Source organism: Myotis lucifugus, unplaced genomic scaffold (assembly GCF_000147115.1).
Source record: "Myotis lucifugus unplaced genomic scaffold, Myoluc2.0 scaffold_400, whole genome shotgun sequence".
Classification (NCBI taxonomy): domain Eukaryota; kingdom Metazoa; phylum Chordata; class Mammalia; order Chiroptera; family Vespertilionidae; genus Myotis; species Myotis lucifugus.
The window spans coordinates 326,822-350,890 of record NW_005871448.1 but is presented as its reverse complement, the minus strand read 5'-3'; the positions used below and the strand labels follow the sequence as shown (position 1 = coordinate 350,890).

The window sequence follows — 24,069 nt, the reverse complement described above, 5'->3', positions numbered from 1 at the left end:
ACACAAGCACATGCGTGGAGGAAGCGTTTTGTTTTATCTGGGTTGTCGCAGCACACACACATACACGTGCGCGCTCTCAGGCCCCCACAAGACCCTGGAACATGGGTGTGCTGACCTCCACCCCATGCACCCAGCACCGACAAAGCCACAACTCCCTGGCGGTCCCCCGGAGTTTTGTCCTCCTTCCCAGCCGTCCCCAACTCCCCAGCCCCGTGGCGCCCGCGGCCATGTCCCAGGGAGACGTCCCCTCCCCTCCCCGCCCCCTGGCCGCCGAGGGCGGGGCGGCGCCAGGAAATGCCCAGGGGTGTGTGTCACCTGCCCCGACGGCTTGTTGATCCCCGAGCGCCGCCTCGGAGGTCGGAGCGCAGACCCAGGACGCGGCCCCGGCGCAGCATGAGCAAGTTGGGCAAGTTCTTTAAACGGGGCTCTTCCCGGAGCGCGCGGCGCCCAGCCCGCAGGAGGCCCTGGCGCGGCTGCGGGAGACGGAGGAGATGCTGGGCAAGAAGCAGGAGTACCTGGAGAGCCGCATCCACCGCGAGCTCAGCCTGGCGCGCAGGCACGGCACGCGCAACAAGCCAGGTAGGCTGGCCCGCGCCCGGCGCGCCCTCTGCCCCGCGCGGCACCTGCTGGGGGCTCGGGCTCGCGGGCCCCACAGGCGGCCGGCTGGGCTCCCCCAGCCCTTCTAGGCGCTGGCCCCGGGCTGCGACTGCAGGGCGCTGGCCCCGCCGCTCCCGGAGGGCAGGGTGATGGAGATGAACAGCACTATAGGCAATATTTAAAACACTCAGAATGAATGCAAAAAAATTCACGATGAACAAAATATCAGAAATTTAAATAAAACAGGATCGGTATTATTGATCTCCCCCCCACCCTTTCGATGCTGGCTCTTTTGTTTTGTGCTCGGTGCTTCTTTATTTAAGATTCTTTTAAAAAAAATATCTGCTTTGTTCAACATGGATTTTTTTATTCACTTATTTTTAGTTTTAACTCTATGGCACGAAAATGTTATTTATCTCGACTACTGCAATTTTTGGCGGCCCCTTACATTTTGCTCCTGGCTGGCCTCACCCCAGTCCAGCCCTGCTGACCTCAGCACTAAATATCAGGCTTTCTCCCGTGCTCTTGCCTATGGAATCACACACTTCAGGTTGCACATAAACCTCCACTGAGGTACTTTCTAGTACGTTCCGGTGTACCGGGTGCCTCCGCTGCTGAAGACTTTAGTCGGCTGTCGTGCAGTTGAGACATGATAACAACCACAAAAACAAAAGTCAGGGAATTAATTATTAAATTTCTTATCACTGGTTTTTGCCACTCAAGGGACTTTGGGTAACAATACCTAGTGTTTCTGTTGCACCTTGAACCCTTTATTCTTGGCCAGAGTTTCTTGGTTTCTTCATGGTACAGCTCTCTGTACAGAGGAGAGATCTAAACAGCACCTGAGGAACATAGAAAACCCAGCGAGGAGATGAAGGGATTCGCTCTGGTAACTCGAGGGCAATGGCAGACCCAGGACAGAGGTGGCCACACAGGACTGCTCGCCACCAAGCCCTGGACTTGCCTCCTTAAGCCATAGAGAACCCTGGGAGACGGACTCCCTCCCCCAAGCGATGCTGCCATCGTTAAACCCAGGACAGGAACACTGTCTCCTGGGTGGACCTTGAAACCCTGCTGCTCCCGTAAAAATGCTTCCTGATACATCTGTGCCCATTATTACCAACAATAAGAAGGTCACGTTTCATTTTTCTCTGCTAACTGTCTCACTTTTCACCATATTATAGTCTGTTTTCCAGTGAAGTGCTGGTTTCTATTTTTATTTTATGCCTGAAAATATTTGGGGAGGTTATTAAATGCGGTTTCTCTGCGAGACTAGGCCCCTGGGGCTTGCTGAAAACTCACTCCCTTCTGTTCCCTGGCCTCCTCTCCCGTGTGACATGCACCTGCCTTTTCCTTAGTGTCAGTCAGGGGTTTTCTTTTTTTTTTTTCTTTTGTCATCCATTTGGATCTGTAGAAGTTTATTTACAGTAGTTGCTCAGGAAATACTGGTTTTAAAAATCGGAAAAAAAAGAATATCTGCTTCTCAGAAGTGGTAAAAATATAGATTTGCTTTCAGAAGACAAAAATGTAAAGTAAACATGAAAATGTTCTCCAAATGGCAGTTCACTAAAGGGTATGTGACTAGAGGTGACAAAGACACCAACATATTAAAGACAACACTAGCACACCAGCCCAGCTTCCTTCAGTCAGAGGCGTTTCAGACGGATGCCAGGGCCAAGTGCAAATTAGCAGTTGGCGTCAGCAGGCCGTTTCCTCTCTGTCCTGCCTCTTGGGGACTTCTTTGGTGCTGCCCAGCCTGCCGGGGCCTTGGGAACAGGAAGAGCTGGTTAGCATGAGGTTATCTGTAATCTGAACTATGGAAAGAATTCAGTCAGACCCAGCTTTGGAAGCACTGTCCATAGCCTCACCACCAAATAACCCAGGTCATTTCACATACACATAGTTACTGACTTCCATTAGCCACCGGGGAATATTGTCACACACCTAGTAAGACCCAATATACTTGGTACTAAATGGACTTTGCTCGCTCAGTGTCGGTGCTAGAATGGCCATAATTTACATGACAACCAGAGCGACCTCACGCATGTGCAGTTAAGCTTTTACTTGTAGAGGTGGTTGGCCAGCTAACATGCTGTCAAGAACACTAGTTGAGTAGCCAACTGGTATCGTATGAGGAGGGACCACACTCCTGGCCGGTACAAATTCTTCAGCGATCTATTTTTCTACAACAACAGAAGTCTTGAGAGCATTCTGAATGTCAAAAATGGTTTTCTTGGTAAAATGAGTAACTGACATTAGCATAAGAAAGCGAGAAATGGAAAAAAATAGAAAAGAAACCAGATGAATTGAATAGGAAAACATGTGAGAAACGGGGTCTCACTGGTGAAGTTGTGGGCACGCTAAGTATGTGGACTGGAGAAAATAGTCAGAAAGCCTTCCTCGCTCCCCACGGGAGAACAGGTGATAAGAATGTGCCGGGTGTATAACTAACCTAACGTTAGGGTGGTACCTGAGGCTCCACCTCAGCTCAGTGCCACGTGGCATCCTGGTTCAGGTGGGTCTCTGCCCTCCCGCAGGGCACAGCACCCTGCCAGGGGATGGGGCTGTGTCTTCAGTGAGCCTTTCATTCTCGGTGTATTGAATCTAAAGAGACATAGTGTTGGGACTTCACTGAGCTCATGGAACAGGTTGGCAAACTGCTTTTTGCCTGCTTGGCCAACGTATGTTTGTTTAATGCGTGTGCCTGTAGAACTTAGTCTGAGACATGCCTTCACCGTAACGTGTAGCAAGGCTGTGCAGTGGTGGCAAATTCTCACTGCAGACTTCTTGGGCAGGTACTGTAATCCACCAGCAAGACCCCCAGTCTGCATCACCAAACTGGCTTGGCAACAGTCATGATGCTCCCGGCCCCGCTGATCTAAGAGAGGAATGCTTGGAGCAAGACTTATAATTCGGTTAGAAACTTGAGAGGTCAGACATCCTTCGATGCAGTTATTCAGATGGCGCTGTAGCTAGTGACCTGCATGTGAAAAGTACACTTTCTATATGTCACTGAAGTGTTTTCTCCTCCTGCTGAGCACCGTCCTCTAGAGCAGTTTTCAGTCCTGGCTGTGCATTAAAGTCCCTTGAAGCCTGGGCCCCACCCCCCTGGATTCTGATCTCATTGGCTGGGGTGTGGTGTGGGCACCAGGTGATTCTTTGTGTCCTGGGTAAGTAAGGGTTAGGACCCTAACTCCACAATCATGGTACTGAGGCAGAAGGACAAGTTCTCTTATCTTACGTTGCGCCCTCACCTTTTCCATAGCATGGCTCCCATGGGCACTGATAATATTGGATGCTTCACTGGCTGGTGTCCTTTGCTGACCCCTCCTCCATTTGGATCGATGGGACACCCTAGGGGTCACTGTTCTAACCTCCCTATGAGTGTGTGTGCACATGTAAATGATATCATGAAGAGAGAGTCATAGGGATTTTGCTCAAATAGAATATCCTGGTCCAGTTTTTTCACATTTGATAGGAAGTGACTTAGTGTTGGATTGAAGCAGTGGTTTTCAACCTTCCTAATGCGGCGACCCTTTAATACAGTTTCTCATGTTGTGGTGACCCCCAATTTCATTGTTACAAATTGAACATAATTAAAGCAGAGTGCTTAATCACAAAAACAATATGTAATTATATATGTGTTTTCCGATGGTCTTAGGCGACCCCTGTGAAAGGGTTGTTCGACCCCCAAAGGGGTCGCGACCCACAGGTTGAGAACCACTGGAGGGAAGAGCCAGGGTGTCACAGCAGACAGCCTGGGTTTCAGTCCCAGCCTGGCCTGCCATTGAGAAGCCCGGTAACTGTAGACCACGCTCAGAGCCTCGCTCTCAGTTTCCTCATCTGCATAGGGCGATGCGGAGGCTGATAGCGGCGCGGTGAGGATAGGTGACATTATTGTGCGAAGCCTTGATCCAGTGCTCTGGAAACACCAGCCAGCGTTACAACAGTAGCTGTTTCTGTAAAGCTGAGATTAAGTTCCACTTGTGGCCCAAACTGTGTCTCTGGAGTAACAGGGACTCACCTACCCCACCTGTGCGATGCGAGGACTGTTTACAACGTGAGGACAGCAGTCCCTCCTCTGAGTCGCGGGTTCGCAGCCACCTTTGTGGCTTCCTCGGGTACCTCTTCCTGGGCTGGACCGTCCTCACCAGGCTGGGTCTGGGGCGAGCCGGTGAGACCCTAGGACACCCTGCAGGGTCTCACCCTGCGACCTGAGGGTGAACGCCCCTTAATTCCCACCCCAGTGCCCCTCTCCCTCAGGAGAGGCCCGGGCCTGCTGCTTGTGTCGGGCTGAGCAACAAAGGCAAACGTGTCATCATGTGAAAAGGGTGTGCCCGGCGGGTATGCTGGGCCTCAAGGCTGTTGGGCTGACAGAGAAGAAAGGTTTGGGCAGTGAGGAAGCAAGTTTGGCCCAAACCCCTACATTACCTGCGATTGCAGTGAAAGCCAGGTGCGAGGCCTCTCCCCTCTTTATCTTCTATTTGAGTAAGAGGCCCGCTTGCGCCTGGGCATCTTGTGGGTGCCAGGGCATTCTGTGGGCGCCAGGCATTCTGTTGGGAGGCTGAACTCCCTTTCAGGGCTGTGTTGGAACCTCTTTGGGCTTTTGAATTTGCTTTTTATTACCTTCGCGGAGCTGAATTCTGCAATGGACCCTGGAGACCGGAGGACTTTGTGTGAGGAGAACCAGGCCCGTGTGGGCAAGTTCAGTGCCAAGGTTGTGAGGGCAGAGCGGCTCAGGTGACCAGCCAGCCCCGGACTGCAGGTCCCCGAGGACGAAGTGCCCCTGGGAGGGATCACTTACCTGGCGACCTCCTTTCCAAGAGTTTCCAGAATGTGCTCCTCAGGTCACCAGGTCAGAAGTCCTGAGGACGTCTGGTGAAATGTGCAGCCACCAGGAGCCCCTAGATTCTGACTTGGTGGAAGGTTGAGTGCAGGGCCCAGAACCGGAACGAGTAACTCCATTCTGATGCGCACTGCCCTCCGCATCCCTGTGCCCCCGCTTCCGCCCTCACGGGGATGCCTGGACCAGGAAGCTCTACCCCCCCTCCCCCCACTCTGTTTATCAGCGAAGGACCTGCCCTGGAGTTTCTGACCCATCCTCCCCGGAAAACGGAGGCTCACATGGGACTGTGGTCCCAGCCCTCTCGCCGGCCAGTTCTCCAGGTGCAATGACAACCGAGCATCATCATAAAGTGTTCTGTGTCTTTTGTACCACACTCTACTCTGGGGCCTGGGGAAAGAGGGAGGTTTATTCTGGCACAATAACACAACCAATGTCTGGGCGTCTCTCTTCTGGAAAAGACAGATCCATGGAAATGGGACCCCCACAGTGCCCTCCCCCTGATCCCTCCCCAACCTGGGGAGCTCCTGGCTCCCACCCGTCAGTGGGAGGACCCAGCCTGGGGAGCCTATCACTTCCTTAAAGCTCCTCACTTCCTCCCACCTCCCTCTCCCCGGGAGTGGCAGGGTCCTGGGACTCACCTGTCACTCACACCTCTGTTGTGGTAAATAGCCTGGTTTGCAGCTGCTTATTCAGAGGCCCTCACTGGCTTTCCCCACTGGATTTGGAAAGAGTTAAAAATGCCAGCCAGATCGACCCTCTTCCCCTTAGGAAATCAATTTGTTAAGCTGGCACTCGGGATTTTACATATATTTCTATGAGATCTGTTATTTTTGGTTGCCTTGAAATAAAGATTTAAACCTTTTAATTGTATGATATGAGCTGTTTCTTCTAGTTGAATCAGACACAGATTTGATGGGCAGCCTTTTGTGTGTGTGTGTGTGTGTGTGTGTGTGACTGTCAGAGTCTGTTAAACATGTTGAAGAAGAAGAACGGAGGGGAGAGCCTCCTGGCCTGGGCCCCATGCAGGCCCAGCTCCGTGTGCGCAGGAGGCTTCTCCCAGGTGCGCCGGGCCCACAGGTCGCACTGAGAGGGGCCAGCTATCGTCCAGCTGTGAACACAGCTGACCTGCATCTGCAGCCCAGGTCCTCTCAATTTCCCCACCGTTTCTCTTCAATATGCCTTGTGAATTACTCCTAAAACCGGCTGCAGTCACACAAGTGCTGTTTTATGAGCTGATCGTGTGTTAGAGCCATCAGGTCGCCTGGAGAGGTTTTTAAAATTCTCTTGCGAGACATCTGAGGGAGGCTCAAAGCCTTCCTGACGGTTTTTATGTGAGCAGGTTCGCAGGACAGTGTGGGCACCCAGGAACCCACAGTGAGGACGTCGGTGAGGTTAGTTGGGTATTTTTCATCTTTGTGAACTCATCTTGGCTTCCAGTTACCGCCGTCTTCTTGGCTGTTTCCTCAGACACCGCAGGCTAGAGCATTGCTAGTCTCCGTGGCTCGGGTTGGACAGTTTGCTGACTGTTCTAGCTGCTTCTAGGAGGGTAAAGGGTACCGCTTCTGTGTGATGGATCTTACTTCGAGTTTGCCTTTTTCCTTCGTGAACTTGGAGTAGCATTATAAATACTGGAGCATTCGTTTATTCTGCTTCATGTAAATTCCACAAAACTGGATAAGAGAGCACCATATTTACAAGGAATATGATTTTCCTCGATTTATGCTAATTTTTTATGGAAACAGAGTTTGTATGGTCCTGTTTTAAAGCAGTCAGAGCTCCTAAACCTGGACGGTGGCTGCTCCAGCCCACGGCAAAACCCTTACCCAGCTGTCTAACTCGTGGGTATTTCCAGGAGGGACGAGGCGTAGCTAGAAGCCCCATTGCCCATCCACCCTGGGCCACCTCCATCAACTTTCCTCAGCCCAACAATCTACAGACCCTCAAAATGAAACAAACCCAAAAAAGCAACAATAAGAATGGTGATTTTTACATTACAGAAAATAAAAAGTTGATTATTCTCAGTTAAAAGTCAGGAATCCTTGCAGTAGAAGTTAAATTCTTTATTTAAAAATTAAAATTTAATGCCAATCATTTAATTTAAATGAAATAAAGTTTACAGTTTTATATTTGGCTTACCTATAACTTTAGAGGAATAAAATTATGCATCCAAATATTTGACAAGCTCTTAGGACATTTTCTTTTCTATTTTAACATGAATTTCTAGAATCTCTTTATTCTTCCACATAGGGTTACATGCCACCTGGTCATACCGGGTGTGTCTTATTTGCTCAGCAGTAACATTGTTCAACAGGCCTGTTTCGATGCACAGTGCTATTTACACGACCAATTCTTTCCATATATTTTATGCATCTAAAGTGAAAGCAAATGTAGCTTTGGAGCCTGAGTATTCTAACTCAAAATTTCTAAAAAACTGCAGCAAGAAAAAGTTATGATTATGTTAAATCAATGTACTTAAAGATCACATATATAAGCCTATGATTTTGTGAGCAGTTTGAAAAATTCTATTTCTGTAAGCTCTCGATTTATTGGGTATTGTTCTCCTACTTTTATTTGAGAAGTTAAAGAATATTATAGCTCATCACCAGTTTCCTGGTGAACCTCTTAAAGAATTTCAGATGGCAGTAGTCATCGTGAGGACAGGAGCTTATATGCATTTCTTGAGATTTTGATAAGAGGATCTCAGAGGAATAATCACACAATTACAGACAGCGAGCCGCAGGCAGGGCTCTAGGGCTTTCATTTGTTGGTTCTCGGGGTCCCTGCAAGCCACGGGCACAGCGGTAGGAATGTCACTGCATCATATGAGCAGAAACGTTGTTTACAAGTAGTATATAGAACCATATTCTAGAACACACACTCATGCAAACATACATATATACCCATATACACACATATACATACATATACACATACACACACAATATAAAATTATATCCATAGATACACATGCCTACCCTTTAGAATTAAGCATAATCAACTATTTCTGAATTTTTCTGTTTAATACTGCTGGGCTCATATTCATGCTGTTTCCTATATTCCAGGCAATAGCAGGACCAGAATTACCAATTTGTGAGCTCACAAACACTGCTGGTAGCAAGTAAAAGACTCATTCAAGTAACTATCTATTCTGCCTGGTGTCCAACATTAATTGGGTTTTTACAAAGAATATCAAGTAGATTTTAATTAATAAATTGGTATGTCCTGCCAATAACAGGTTAATTCTACTTGTTTGGCAATTGACCTAGGAAGCAATTGGTTACAAGAAATAAGAATTTCAGCGGATATTTCAGATATCCTCTAGGTAAGTATTTCTTCCTCCAGGGACAACTGAGGGCTGATCGGACTTTGAGGCCATGACCTCCCTGCTGAGACCCCCCTGTGTGACCGCCTGTGTGCGAGGCCCTGGCCCTGAGGACTGCCTCGCCTCCAAGCAGGACAGGAGCGTTGTTTCTGTTGGAAAATGACCTTAGCTTCCTCCGTCCATTCGCTGTCTTTCTGGGGATGGGAGGGGGCGCTGATCACTCTTCTTCTCATCTCGTATACTTTATAATATTAATAATCACCCTTTCTTTTTTGTAAAGTAATTTATTAGTTATTGACTCATAATTTTCTAACAAAGATAACATAATTGAAGTATTTATTTTAACATATCTCCATATAAAAATGGTTTTCCATTCTAGAACAGAAATCCAAGTCATTTTATGACTGGTTGAATTTACAAGATCAAATCCTGTTAAAGATTTTTAAAACATTTTTATTGACTGCGATTTTAGTTCATTAATTTCATCTATTATTATTATATTTTGAGGGGAGGAAATTTCTTATTAAATTTATATGTGTTTGCTGAAAAAATCTTAATATTGTCTACATTATATCCAAAGGAGTTTATAATATCTTATGCAATGCAGTAAATAACATTTTTGCCACAATTTGATATTGTCATTTCATGAAATTTGTTGCATATCATTTATCTTTCCGTCTTCTTCCTTTCTTTCTCTCATACATATATATATATGTGTGTGTGTGTGTATGTGTATATATATATATATATATATATATATATATATATATATTATTATTGTTGATAGTATTACAGATAGCTCCCATCTTCTCCCCTTTACCCCCTCCTCCCAGCCCCTTCCCACCCCCCAGGTCTTCACCACCCTAGTGCCCGTGTCCATGGGCTGTGCATATAAGTATATAGGCCTTTGATTTATCTCTCCTGGTCCCCCAACCCCACCTCGAGGTGTGTCAGTCTGTTCCATGCCTTCATGCTTTGGGTCTTATTTTGTTGGTCAATTCATTTTATTCATTGGATTCCACAAATAAGTGAGATTATGTGATATTTATCTTTCTCAAATCGACTTATTTCACTGAGCATAGTATTTTCCAGGCCCATCCATGCTTTCCCAAAGGGTAAGAGATCCCTCTTTTTATAGCTGCATGGTATTGCATGGTGTGAATGTCCCACAGCTTTTTTACCCACTCATCTACTAATGGGCACTTGGACTGTTTCCAAATCTTAGCTATTATGAATAATGCTGCTCTGAAATAGGGGTGCATAAATCCTTTCTGATTGGTGTTTCTGATTTCTTGGGACATATTCCCAGAAGTGGGATTGCTGGGTTAAACGGAAGTTCCATTTTTAATTTTTTGAGGAAACTCCATACTGTTTTCCACAGTGGCTGCACCAGTCTGCATTCTCACCAGCAGTGCACGAGGGTTCCTTTTTCTCCACATCCTCACCAGCACTTGTCATTTCTTGATTTGTTGATGGTAGCCAGTCTGACAGGTGTGAGGTGATATCTCATTGTGGTTATTTATTTATTTTTAAAATATATTTTATTGATTTTTTTACAGAGAGGAAGGGAGCTAGAAACATCAATGAGAGAGAAACATCTATCAGCTGCCTCTGGCACAGCCCCTATTAGGAATGTGCCCGCAACCAAGGTACATGCCCTTGACTGGAATCGAACCTGGGACCCTTCAGTCCATAGGCACACGCTCTACCACTGAGCCAAACCGGTTAGGGCCTCATTGTGGTTTTAATTTGCATTTCCCTGATGATCATTGACTTTGAGCATCTTTCTTTCCTTTTTACAGAGTTCAGCCCAGTTCCTGGCTTGCTTACATCAGTAATCCTCTCCCAAACGCCCTTTCCTCAGGATGTCCCTCAACACTCTGCAGGCCCTTGTCACTGTTCTCCAGGCACCTGCACCCCTGCTGCCTAGTCATACGCCACTGCTGCGTCTTCCTCTAGCTCCCCACTTCCCTTTCTCTGGCATTTGATGTTGATGACATTGCTGTGGCCAGCTCGGTTCTGAGGATTGCGTCTCTGATTCCCAATGGTGCTAGGCCTGGAACTTGGCGGGGTTCATTGGGGAGGTGTGGGCCGGTGCCTGTGTTGCCATGGCCCCCTGTGGCACCTCCCCTCACCCTGCAGAGCGAGCTTCCACATCCTCTGTGCATCCACTGACACCTGTCCTGCTCCTCTCCTCTGCCCTGGAGGTGAAGGGTGTGACCTAAGCACACAGGCCTGTTAGGATCCCTGGGCCCAGTTCCTGAAACACAGTAGGTGCTTAGCAAATGCTCCTTGAATGAGGACTGGGACTGAAGGCCCAGTTCCTCCTGGGCTCCTCTGAGGCTGTAGCCTCTGCCTTTGTCCCTGCAGGGGCCACACGGTGCTGGGCATACACTAGATCCTCAGTGTGTCCTGTGTCGTGACTGAAAGGAAAGGGTAAGGAATGGTTTATAAAAGTGACGAGGGCCAGGGGAATTCATAGCGGGGTGGTGCCGGCCAAATGATAATAGAGTTTTCTAGTATCCCCCCAGCTGTTTCCATTGAACCGTGACTTTGAAACACTTCGGTTTTTATTCCATTTGTGAAATGCTCATGGCCAAATGATAATAGAGTTTTCTAACAGTTGGGTATCCAGGTTGTGCTTTTCCGGAGCCAATACCAGCTGCCACGGACAGAAAGCAGTGTTTGATTGACGAAGCGATTTGGATGTAAGACCAGGGCTTCCATTCAAGTTTCTCACCTAAAACAACCAGATTGTGAGACTTCCTAGTTAAGAGCTAAAGACGATGAGGTGTGGCATTTGAATTTTAAGCACGGAGGCTGCTCCTGCGAGCCTCGCCTTTTAGTCCTTCCGTGGAGCTCGTCCCTGCCCAGGACGGGAGAGCGGTCATAGAGTCTCCTCTTTCACAGACAGGGAGTCTGCAGTCATGGGTGTGAAGGCTCCTAAAAGGTGCTTGCTTTTTGCCAACGAATGCCTCAGCGATGCACGCCTGCACACACCCTGAGTGCGGGAGTCAACAGGTTGACCTTGAAACCCAAGATGCCCTACTCATCATGTGAGCGATGAAGCTGCTACGCTTTTCTGCTTTGTGCTGTGTTTTCATCGGACTGAAGCCTTCTTCTGGCAGCACTGTGGAGCAGGTTGGCACGGGGTTGGTTGGGTTTTGTGAAGGGGTAATTCTTAAGTTTCAGCCCCAGTCCTAGGGGGGCTGGAGTGAGGGCTCTTCCCAGCTCCCCCGGCAGCGGGACTCGGGACATTGTTCTGTGACTCCATTGCTGAAGGCAGCACTGGCAGGCGGGGAGACCAGCCCCACCCCTGGCTGCTTCTCCACCACAAAGGACTACAGTGAGCTCCTTTGTTGTAGGAAGAATGCCAGCCAGCCTCACCTGGTGCCTTCATGCCACACGGGAGCTTGGAGGATTAAATTGCACCCTCTCCACAGGCTAAGTGACTCGGCTCTAGATGCGTCCCTTTTTGCCTAACCCAGAGCGATGCTGGATTTGCAGAGTTTATTGCATGTCTTTGGAAAAGTACAGTTGTTACGTTCCCAAATCGTTTATTAGAAAACAGCGTCAGAGCCTGTTCATCCCAGGGGCGGTGGCATCATATCTTCACGCGAGCAGCAGCTCCGGGCGGGCGCCCGCCCGGACAGGTCTTGCTCTTTGGAACAGAAGCCTCTTGTCTGAGTGTTTGTGAGAGGCTTACTGTGCCTGGCAGATGTCGCAAGACGCATCAGGTGTCTGGGGCCAGATCCAGCCGCTCAGGAGTCATCGGTTTTGCTCACACACGGTTCTGTTTGAAAATTGCAGATCAGTTTTTGAATGTGGGGATTTTGCATGCAAATCCGGATCTCCGGCTTCTTTGACCACAGGAGCGTGTTGCCTCCAGGAGCTCAGGCATGTGTCTTCCCGTCACCAACTTCACATAAACGCCCTCCCCGCCCCCCTCCTACTCCACTCTCAGGTGGGAAGACAAAGAAGGCCTCTCCCCTAACCTCTCTCTGCCCCCCTCCCCCCACCGTCTGCCTGGCCCTGTGAGTGGAGGACTCCCTGGAGGCCGCTCTGTAGTTTGTGGTGTGGTAATCACAGTGTAAATTGAGATCTCAGCTCTGGGTGAGCGGTCTAGTTTCTCCCAAACATTCTGAAGGGCAGAAACCATATATTAACTAACATAGGTGTTTAAGACTGCGCCCAAACCAGGTCTGGTTATGATTTGTAACAAACACTTGCAGGGGTGGGCATTAGACACGGGGCTCCCACCCCCTGGGCTCTGACAGCCCGTGGAGGAGGTGAGGGTGCTGCAGAAACCCCTGGCATTCAGTGGTCACTCACCGTGTGCCGGCCAGTGCACGGGATACTCTACATGTTATTTCATTTAAGCCCCAAGAGCCGAATGAGTTGTATCTCCATTTCCCAATAAGCGACTCATGGGAGGCCACAGAGCTATGGCTGGATGGAGCCTGGATTTGAAAGTGGGCAGCTGACTCCAGAGTACAGTGTTCTGCTGTGGTCTTCTAGACATTGTTATTCAAACGGGAGAACGCCACTTAAGAAGAGTGAAGGTCCCACACCAAGGTCACTGCACACAGTGAAGGTCCCACACCAAGGTCAGTGCTCACAGTGAAGGTCCCACACCAAGGTCAATGTGCACAGTGAAGGTCCCACACCAAGGTCAGTGTGCACAGTGAAGGTCCCACACCAAGGTCACTGTGCACAGTGAAGGTCCCACACCAAGGTCACTGTGCACAGTGAAGGTCCCACACCAAGGTCACTGTGCACAGTGAAGGTCCCACGCCAAGGTCACTGCGCACAGTGAAGGTCCCACACCAAGGTCAGTGCTCACAGTGAAGGTCCCACACCAAGGTCAGTGCGCGCAGTGAAGGTCCCACACCAAGGTCACTGTGCACAGTGATGGTCCCACGCCAAGGTCACTGCGCACAGTGAAGGTCCCACACCAAGGTCACTGCTCACAGTGAAGGTCCCACACCAAGGTCACTGTGCACAGTGAAGGTCCCACACCAAGGTCACTGCGCACAGTGAAGGTCCCAGACCAAGGTCACTGCGCACAGTGAAGGTCCCAGACCAAGGTCACTGCGCACAGTGAAGGTCCCAGACCAAGGTCACTGCACACTGTGAAGGTCCCACATCAAGGTCAGTGCTCACAGTGAAGGTCCACACCAAGGTCAGGGCGCAGAGTGAAGGCCCACACCAAGGTCAGTGCTCACAGTGAAGGTCCCACATCAAGGTCAGGGCACACAGTGAAGGTCCCACATCAAGGTCAATGCTCACAGTGAAGGTCCCACACCAAGGTCACTGCACACTGTGAAGGTCCCACATCAAGGTCAGTGCTCACAGTGAAGGTCCCACATCAAGGTCAGGGCACACAGTGAAGGTCTCACACCAAGGTCACTGCTCACAGTGAAGGTCCCACACCAAGGTCAGTGCTCACAGTGAAGGTCCCACACCAAGGTCAGTGCTCACAGTGAAGGTCCCACACCAAGGTCACTGCTCACAGTGAAGGTCCCACACCAAGGTCACTGCTCACAGTGCTGGTCCCACACCAAGGTCAGTGCGCACAGTTATTAATTGGTAGTGGTGGTATGGAAATGTAGATCTGGTGACTCCAAAGCCTCATCCTGTATAGCAAATTGCATTCCTTGATTTTCAGTAAGTAATCTAAAATGAATTCTTATTAGGAAACGTGGCATACTTTTTAGTAGAGAACTTTAACATTTTTATTTTTAAAAAATGAATCAATCAATAGGTTCCAACTAAGTGTACATACTGAGTCAGCTTGATGAGCCTGGGAGGGGACACACTTCGAACCTTCGCTTCTGGGTGTGGTGGGTGGAGATGCGCACTTGGACTTTAGTTGCTTGGGACTCTGCCCAAGACCACTGTGTCCTGTACCTACTGAAGCGTGGAGCTGTCTCGTAGTGTATGTGCCTGGTAGGGTGAGCTATGGTGAAAAACCCCGGGTAACCTGTTGCTTAGTGGTCTCAGAAATAAGATACACAATCTCATTAATGAAGGAGTGTTATATGAATTGCTATTATTAATAATAATAATATCTAGTTGCGAAGACCCTACCATGCACAGGCACTGTATAAACTGTTTTGCACAAATTATCACTAATTCTGAACGTCACCTCGCCTGATGGGGATTACCTCCCCATTTCCAGAAGAGAAAACTGAGGCTCCAAGAAGGGAATGACGTAGCCACAAGCACACAGCTAACAAGTCATAGAAGAAGGACCCACACTCTGGCTCCGAGCCCACACTTTTTCCATTAGGCACGTTGTCATCATACTGTGTGCACAAAATTACCAGACTTATTCACTTAACATTCACTCACTTCATTTTCTATAATAATGTTTCTCTTGGAGATTGTGAGTGTTTATGACATAAATCACATTATGTACATAAAGCACATCGGCTTGGCACACAGCAAAAACTCAGTCGAAGCTGGTTTTTGTTTTGTATTTTGTTGGCCATGTGCTAGGGATTGGGGAATTGGGGGAATAGAATCTTGCCTCCCAGGGCTTATCGTCAGTGTCGGGAGGTGGTGGGGAGTAGATTTTACAAATTGTTATAATACAGCGGGATACATGCAGCAGTAGCTGCGGGCCCAGGTGGGGCATTTGCACGGGGGCCAGTGGCCATTCCCCCTGTGTGGGGAGAAAATCCACAGCTCCGATCACTAATGTGAGGAGCCTCTCTGCAGAGTGAGATTGTGAAAGGTCTTCATGCCAGATGACTTTTAAAAGACTTGTTTTTGTTCTTTCCTGGAGGAAAGGTTAAACAAATAGAAACTGTTCTATAAATAAAGGGTAAGTACTGTTCAGCAAGAACTTAAATGGTGGTGTGGCATCTGGGAGGGAGGCAGACAGAGCTGCCGCAGCCCGCAGGGCAGGGAGGGTGCGGAAGCAAAGCCACCGCTCAGAAAAGTGTCCACCACCCAGATGAAGGCCTTTCTCTGGCAACTGTGGGAGCCCCCAGCCTGTCTGCCTGCTCCCTGCCCCCTGAAGGCAGCTGCCTCCAGCACGCCCCACCCACTTCTCCCACAGAGCTGTGGGCAGCCTTCCCTTTCAAGAGAGAGGCCATAGGGGAACACACTTCTGTATATAGAAGAGGCACATCTACAAACACTAACTATCCTAGTCTTTCATTTATACATATCAACCTATAACACAAGATCAGAAGAATTTCGAGCAAAGTTCATTGCATAAAAAGAAACATCAAGGTAAGCAAAGCAAACAGCTGAATCCCAGAGAAGAGAGATATGTAAGAAATTTTTAAAAATGTTAAAAACAAAATGTATATTAGTATCTTCAGGGAGGTTCCAGAGGCCATCATAATAATAAAAGGCCAAGAGGCGTCACGACCAAAATGACCAAACAACCGGTCACCATGAGGTGCATGGAGCACCTCTTGGGCCCTCCCCCGCAGCCCACAGGTTCCGATCGCAGCAAGGCTGGCGGCCAGTGGGCAGGCGGGGCACGGTGAGGAGGGCACAGCTGCGAGCGTGGTGCGTGGGCGAATGTGGCGGAGCGGTGGGCGGGTGGGCACGCGATATTGTGTTATAAGACAAGAATGGCTGCCAAATAAATGAACAGCTAGAAGAAAAAGTTCTTAGAAATTTAAAATATAATTAAAAATAAATAAATAGGGTAAAAGAAGAATAAATAGAGCTGAGGACTAGTTAGTGGTCTGGAATATAAAGTTATAGAGTTCTCCCAGAACACAGAACAAAAAGAGAGATATGTTAATAGAGTGAGGATGAGACCCAAGGAATCTAGCATCCATTGTACAAGGGATTTCAAAAGAAGGAAACAGAAAGAATGGTTGGGTAGAGTCATGGTGTGGGTAATAATATGAAAATAAATAGGGATTTCAGAAGAAAGTAGAAATAATGGAAGGGAAAGAAGTAACAAAAAATTAGAGAATACAGTTTCCGTAAGATGAAGGAAGATTTGACTCTTCAGAATAAAAATATGCAATGAATATTTACTTAAGAAAGGGGGCGGGGAAAGGCACATCATTAAAATGTTCATACTACCCAAAGCAATCTACAGATTCAATGCACTCCCCATTAAAATACCAATGGCATATTTCAAAGATCTAGAACAAACTCTCCAAAAATTCATTGGGAATAAAAGAAGACCCCGAATAGCCACAGCAATCCTGAGAAAGAAGAACAAAGTTGGAGGGATCACAATACCAGATATCAACCTATATTACCAAGCCACGGTTCTCAAAACTGCCTGGTACTGGCACAAGAACAGACATATAGACCAATGGAACAGAACAGAGAACCCAGAAATTGACCCAAGCCATTATGCTCAATTAATATTTGACAAAGGAGGCAAGAGCATACAATGGAGTCAAGACAGTCTCTTCAATAAATGGTGCTGGGAAATTTGGTCAGATACATGCAAAAAAATAAAACTAGATCACCAACTTACACCATACACAAAAATAAACTCAAAATGGATAAAGGACTTAAATGTAAGATGGGAAACCACAGAAATCCTACAAGACTCCACAGGCAGCAAAATAGCAGACATATGTTATAGCAATATCTTTAAAAAAAATCTTTATTGTTCAGATTATTACAGATGTTCCTCTCCCCCCCCCATAGCTCCCCTCCACTCAGTTCCCACCCCACTCCAGGCATCCCCCCCACCCGACCTCGTCCATAGGTGTAAGCTCTTTGTCCAATCTTTTCCCGTACCCCCCACAACCCCTTCCCCCTGAGAATTGTCAGTCTACTCCCTTTCCATGCCCCTGATTCTATTACATTCACCAGTCTGTTCTGTTCATCAGGTTTTTTATTCATTTGATTTTTAGGTTCACTTGTTGATAGATATGTATTTGTTGTCACTTTGTTGTTCATAATTTTTTCTCTTTACCTTTTTCTTCTTCTTCCTCTTCTTAGAGAGTACCATTCAGCATTTCATATAATACTGGTTTGGTGGCGATGAACACCTTTAGCTTTTTCTTGTCTGTGAAGCTCTTTATCTGACCTTCAATTCTAAATGATAGCTTTGCTGGGTAGAATAATCTTGGTTGTAGGTTCTTGCTATTTATCACTTTGTATATTTCTTGCCACTCCCTTCTGGCCTGCATAGTTTCTGTTGAGAAATCAGCTGACAGTCGTATGGGTACTCCCTTGTATGTAACTAACTGTTTTTCTCTTGCTGCTTTTAAGATTCTCTCTTCGTCTTTTGCCCTTGGAATTTCAATTATGATGTGTCTTGGTGTGGTCCTCTTTGGATTCCTCTTGTTTGGGGTTCTCTGCGCTTCCTGGACTTGTAAGTCTACTTCTTTCACCAGGTAGGGGAAGTTTTCTGTTATTATTTCTTCAAATAGGTTTTCAATATCTTGCTCTCTCTCTTCTTCTGGCACCCTTATAATTCAGATGTTGGTACGCTTGATGTTGTCCCAGAGGCTCCTTACACCATCTTCATATTTTTGGATTCTTTTTTCTTTTTGCTTTTTCAGTTGGATGTTTTTTGCTTCTTCGTATTTCAAATCTTTGACTTGATTCTTGGGATCCTCTAGTCTGCTGTTGGAACTCTGTATATTATTCTTTATTTTAGTCAGTGTATGCTTAATTTCTGATTGGTCCTTTTTCATATACTTGAGGGTCTCACTAAATTTCTTGGAGGTTTCTAGAAGATTCTTGAGTAACCTTATAACCGTGGTTTTGAACTCTATATCCAGTATTTTGCTTTCATCCATTTCTTTCATTTGTGACTTGTTTCTTTGTCTCCGTATTTTGGCTGCTTCCCTATGTTTGTTTCTATGTACTGGGTAGCTGCTAAGTCTCCTTGAGTTCATAGAGTGGCCTTGAGTTCATAGAGTGGCCTGTAGGACATCCCCTGAGGGCTCCGCAGTCTGTGAGAGGGGGCAGGGTGGGCTGAGGGGACCACCCCCCAGTGCACGAATTTTCTGCACAGGGCCTCTAGTCTGTAATAAGTATACAGAAAAAGCCAAATATAAAACATTTTTTAAATAGAGGTCCCCATAAAATTATTAGAGGCAAATTGTAACAAAAAGAAAGCTAAAAGTTTAATTTAAATATAAAACAAAATATACTTTAAGGCAAAAAGAATGGGACAGAGAGTGATATTTCTTTTTTTAAAAATATATTTTATTGATTTTTTTACAGAGAGGAAAGGAGAGGGAGAGTTAGAAACATCGATGGGAGAGAAACATTGATCAGCTGCCTCTTGCATACCCCCCACTGGGGATGTGCCTGCAACCAAGGTACATGCCCTTGACTAGAATCGAACCCGGGACCCTTGAGTCCACTGAGCCAAACCAGTCAGGGCAGAGAGTGATATTTCTTTACATTTTTAAATTATTTATTGATTTGAGAGAGAGATATGTAGACAGATAGAGAAAGAGATTTGTTGTTCCACTTATTTATGCATTCATGGGTTAATTCTTGTATGTGCTTTGACCTGGGACAAACTACAACCTTGGCATATCGGGACAATGCTCTACCCGGTCAGAGCAATATTTCATATTGATCACCAATAAAACCCAACAGGTATAATGACTATGTGCACCAAACAAAAAGCATTGGAATAGATAAACCAAACATATTGTAATTACAAGAAAAAATTGACCAAAACTGAGTTAGAAAAGAGCCTTCTCTCAGAAATCTGTTGCAATAACTTACATGTTTCACTCCGAAACCATTAACCTATTTGAGTTCTTTTGCCAATTCCATTTAATTATCTTCATAGTAACATTCCTTGGCCACTCTTTCCCTGCACTCTTTCCAAATGTCTTATCACAACTCACATTTTAGGGCCTGTTTTTGGGTGCCTTCCAAGTTGCATAGTCAAAAGAACTCTTAGCTTTGTGATTTCTGAATGGAGCTGATAAGATTATTTGTTAAAATGCTAATGGCAGGGTATGTAGATATTTTTTGTCTGAAGGCAACACTCTTTTCTCTCACCAATATGCCAGCTAATCCTCGAGTGGGACTCTAGGATTTCATGGGGCTCATAGTTCCTTGTAACGTTACTGGTCATCTTATAACCATTTCAGACCAAGACAGGCAGCTCATCATCCTGGCTATGGGACAGCCACTCACTGTTTACCTTTAAGCAAGCCATGTAACTTCTTCAGGTCTCCATGAACTTGTCTTTGAAACAAGGAAGCAAAGCTAGAATAAACAGCCGTTAAAGTTCTTTCTTCCTCTAAAATTTTATTTCTTTACTAGAGGCCTGGTGCACAAATTCGTGCATGGGTGGTGTCCGGCTGGCTCACCCTGATCCAGGCCAATCAGGCTGGGCCGGCCAGGGGGAGGGGCTGCAGGCGGTTGGCTAGCCAGTCCTACCCCCTGGTTGAACTCCCGGTTGAACTCCTGGTTGAGGGGACAATTTGCATATCAGCCTTTTATTATATAAGATTGCATGATTTCTATTCATATTTTTATGCCCATTCTTTGTTTTTTTAATCAGTGTCTGTGGTCTATTTTATGGAATGTGAAAATGGACTTTTCACCCTCTGACATTTGCCTGTCTTGGGAAGAACAGAATAACACTGAAAATGTTTGAGGGGTGGTGCTTGGTGCAGGCAAAGGAGGGGCACTTGCACCCCTGAGTCTCTCCACTCCTTCTGGTTGTCTCTTGTCCGTAGGTGCCAACAATGCCCAGTCCCCAGTTGGTGCTGAGCGAATGTCTCTGGAGTAAGTGACTGGGCTCTCTCATTATAAACGTGGCTTCTTCCTTGTTTAGCTGCATTGCAGGCACTAAAGAGAAAGAAGAGGTTGGAGAAGCAGCTCTCGCAGATCGATGGCACCCTGTCCACCGTCGAGTTCCAGCGAGAGGCCCTGGAGAACGCGCACACCAACACCGAGGTGCTGAGGAGCATGGGTCTGGCGGCCAAGGCCATGAGAGCGGCCCATGAGAACATGTGAGTGCCCCTCCCTCCGCGTCCTACACGCCCCCAGTGTCGGGAGAGCCAGATGATGAATTCGGCAGGAATGGCCTGTCCTGTTGAGGCTCTTTGACACGTCAGAATGGAATGGTCCTTCAGAGAAAGACTAGAAGTTCCAGTGGTAGAAAACAAAACAAAACAAAACAAAACTCCATGACAACACGAAGGACCTTCATTCTGTCCATTGCATTTCCTAGTCGCCTCACTATTGTCTGACACTCCGCCTGTAACTCTTCATCAGATAAATCAGAGAGGCTTACACGTCAGCATCTTGAGCTGTTCGATACAGGACAGTGGTTGTCACCTGGTGGCATTCCAGATCTCCCGGAAAGCGGCTGACGAGAACGCAGGTGCCCAGGCTCCTGGAAGCGGGCAGGCCGGGCCTGCTGTTCTGAGCAGGTTCACCCGGTGACTGACACTAACCGACGTATGAGAGTCATAGCTGTGGGCCTGCGTTTGGGGCTCAGACTTTCGGAGTGGGGGTCCCAGTTCCCCTGCTGACTGTCCCGGGGCAAGTTACTTCGCCTCCCCTGTATTCCGCTTCCTCGCCTGTAAATTGGGGACAATACTACTACTTATGGCTATTGTGAGAGTCAATAAGATACCAGATGTCATGCACTTAGTCCCTGGTACAAAGTAAGCCATCAGTAATCAACATTCAGTGTGGTGGTGGGGCCAGCGACAGTTTGCTGTACGTCACACTGGGAAGTCAGTGCCAGGCACCTGACCCTTTTCTGAGAGGAGACGTGACCGTGAGGTCTGAGCCACCACATGTGAGAGCAGGGAGCACCGGGCGATGCAGCCGTGCCCACAGGGCTATCGATTTGACGGCTTCAGCAAGGCCATCCCACTTGCTGCTGGTCTGAACCTGCGGCTGCTGCTAACCGGTGCCAACGTGCACCGCACGCAGGGGGCTCGGCAGCCTCACCCTCTGTGCTCGAACCTGCACCGCACCTCCCACACTCCCTTTAAGACATAAAGTCCTTACATATTTGTTACAAAAAGAATTGGGAATGAGGGGCGGTAGCAGAACGGTAAGTGTTCTTTTTACTTACTACGTGGAAATATGTCAGAATACTCAGCATTTTCCACGTGGGGAGTCTGAGAAACTGTCAAAAGGTTTATCCCCCTGGGAATCAAAATCCCAGTGAGGAGCCCACTTTCCTGGTATCCAGTCAGTTCGGCCTCGCTTCAGAGCTGGAGGGGCAGCTCGGAGACAGGGTCCTAGAGGCGCAGTCGGAACCTGGCACCGGGACCCTGGCCGCTCAGGTCGGTGGTTGGGGCCAGGGGCTCAGGGGGGGCCGTGGCGCTGCACCCTGGGCTGCAGGGGGCATTCTGCTGAGGGCTTCCCAGCCTGCGCTGCCCTCCCTGTGACTCCCCAGGGCAGCCAGGCCTGTGCTGCCCTCCGGGGTCAGGATGGCAGAGCTGCCAGGTGTCTGGCAAACGGCCCTCTTGTCTCAGAGCTCGGCCTGAGGGCTGCTAGGAGGTGGGGCTGCTGAGACCTGCGGGGTCTCAGTCATGTGGGCCTGGGGTCCCCGCACCATTTCCTGCAGAGTTGATACAGAGCAGCATATATTTAAAGTTTACATATGCCCTACCAGACAAAATTTCAACATGGGTCTACAGATACTGTAAATTATAAGATAATTTGCTCATTCGTGACTCCCAAAGGTGATGGCTGTTCATTTACTATTTAAAATATCTGTGCTTGTACAGGGTTAGTTTTTTGAAATGCGAATTATTTTTAAAGTTGATACATAAAATCATTTTTGTTGTCCTATAGGGGTAACTAGGAGTTTATATTAACTTGACTCGGTTTTTTTTACATATGGGAGTATACCTAACTAAATGCATAGTTTTAAAGTGAGATTCTAAGATATTTCCACAAAATATACTTTCCCAGGGATTTGAACAAAATAGATGATTTGATGCAAGAAATCACAGAGCAGCAGGATGTCGCCCAAGAAATCTCCGAGGCATTTTCTCAGCGCACTGGGTTCGGCGAGGACTTCGATGAGGTGGGCAGCGCGTGGCGGATGGAGCGCGTGGGGGATGGAGCGCGTGGAGGATGGAGCGCGTGGGGGGATGGAGCGTGTGGAGGATGGAGCGCATGGGGGATGGAGCACGTGGCTGCTGGGCAGGGCAGCTCTCACCGTCCACAGCAGACGGGGCGCCTTAAATACTTCCTTAAGTCTCATCGAAGAATAAGTGGTACTTGATAGAAACCTACTTAAGAGGGAAATGAAGTGTTGGTAGCTCTGATTTAAAGGAAAGATTAATAGAGTTTGGCAGACGGCCCCCCATTAAGTTTCTAGCTGTTAAGGAAGAACAGCCTGTGATTGTGTGAAGTTAGAGACTCAGTGGCGGTGCTTCAATAGCCCATTAGGGGAGGAATGGCGCTTGCACATCTGGGCGGAACAGAGCAGACGCCGCTCTGCGAGGCAGACAGTGCGCGGTGTGGCTGGGACATGGGAGGTGAGTTCGCCTCCCTTCGCTCCTCGGGCTGTGAAACGCATGAACGTGGACGGGCATTAAGAGCACACGTTCCATTTGGACTCATCAGCGAAGTGAGACTGACTCCCGGGAGGAAGGGGCTGTGCTGGGAACGCCCCTGGTTCTGTTCCAGCGCGCACACCAGCTCAGATCTGGAACCGTCTCCCGTTCTCAGAGTAGCACAGCGAAGACCCTGACTTCCTACATCTCCCTGGTTTAAAAACAAAGCACGTGGTAAGAGGTGTGGTTCCACGGGACCGAGAGAAACGTTGGGGAAACTTGGCTTTCAGGCCAGATCCTTCCCAGGCCTGAGCTGGTGTGACCCGGCACCCAGGGTGGTTTTGCCTGTTTAAGGATGGCAGGAAGCCAGCACCACCAGAACAGCAGGGCGGAGAGGCTGCCGCAGAGACCACGGCGGCCCGCGGAGCCTCGCCTCGGCTGTGTGGCTCTTGGAGAGAGTGTGCCCGCCCGGGGAGACGAACAGGCCTCCTCAGGCTGGGGCTCATGACGCTGGGGCTCTTACATTTGTTACTACACCTTTCATCCATGAAGGGACAGGTGGCGGCACCTGCCGTCTGGGAATGAGGGAGGAGGTGATGATTCTGTCATCCCATTCGCTAAGGAAAATGTCAATATCTTGGTGGTGCCGTTGCTACCTGCCAAGCGCGGTAGGCCATTCTGGGCACGGGCTCCTGGTGGAATAATGTGTTCTGCTGTGACCGCATTTGCTGTATTTGCTCCTGATTGCTTTGTGAGCAGAAATGGGACATGAGCGTGTTCATTCCGAAGGCACTCTATTCACACAGCCTGTGGAGAGCCACAAACCACCCGCTCCACTGACCACCCCACCCCAC

At 48.0% G+C, this 24,069-nt stretch overlaps 1 protein-coding gene across 1 annotated transcript in view; it reads left to right on the top strand.

Annotated features, from left to right (window-relative positions):
* Nucleotides 1-321: 321 nt before the first annotated feature.
* CHMP4C (charged multivesicular body protein 4C) overlaps nucleotides 322-24,069 on the top strand; it is a 26,054-nt gene continuing 2,306 nt past the window's right edge. Inside the window, 4 exon segments of the mRNA XM_006102133.3 lie at nucleotides 322-430; nucleotides 433-579; nucleotides 20,521-20,698; nucleotides 22,626-22,740. Coding sequence (XP_006102195.1) covers nucleotides 394-430; nucleotides 433-579; nucleotides 20,521-20,698; nucleotides 22,626-22,740 — 477 coding nt within the window. The 5' untranslated portion in view covers nucleotides 322-393.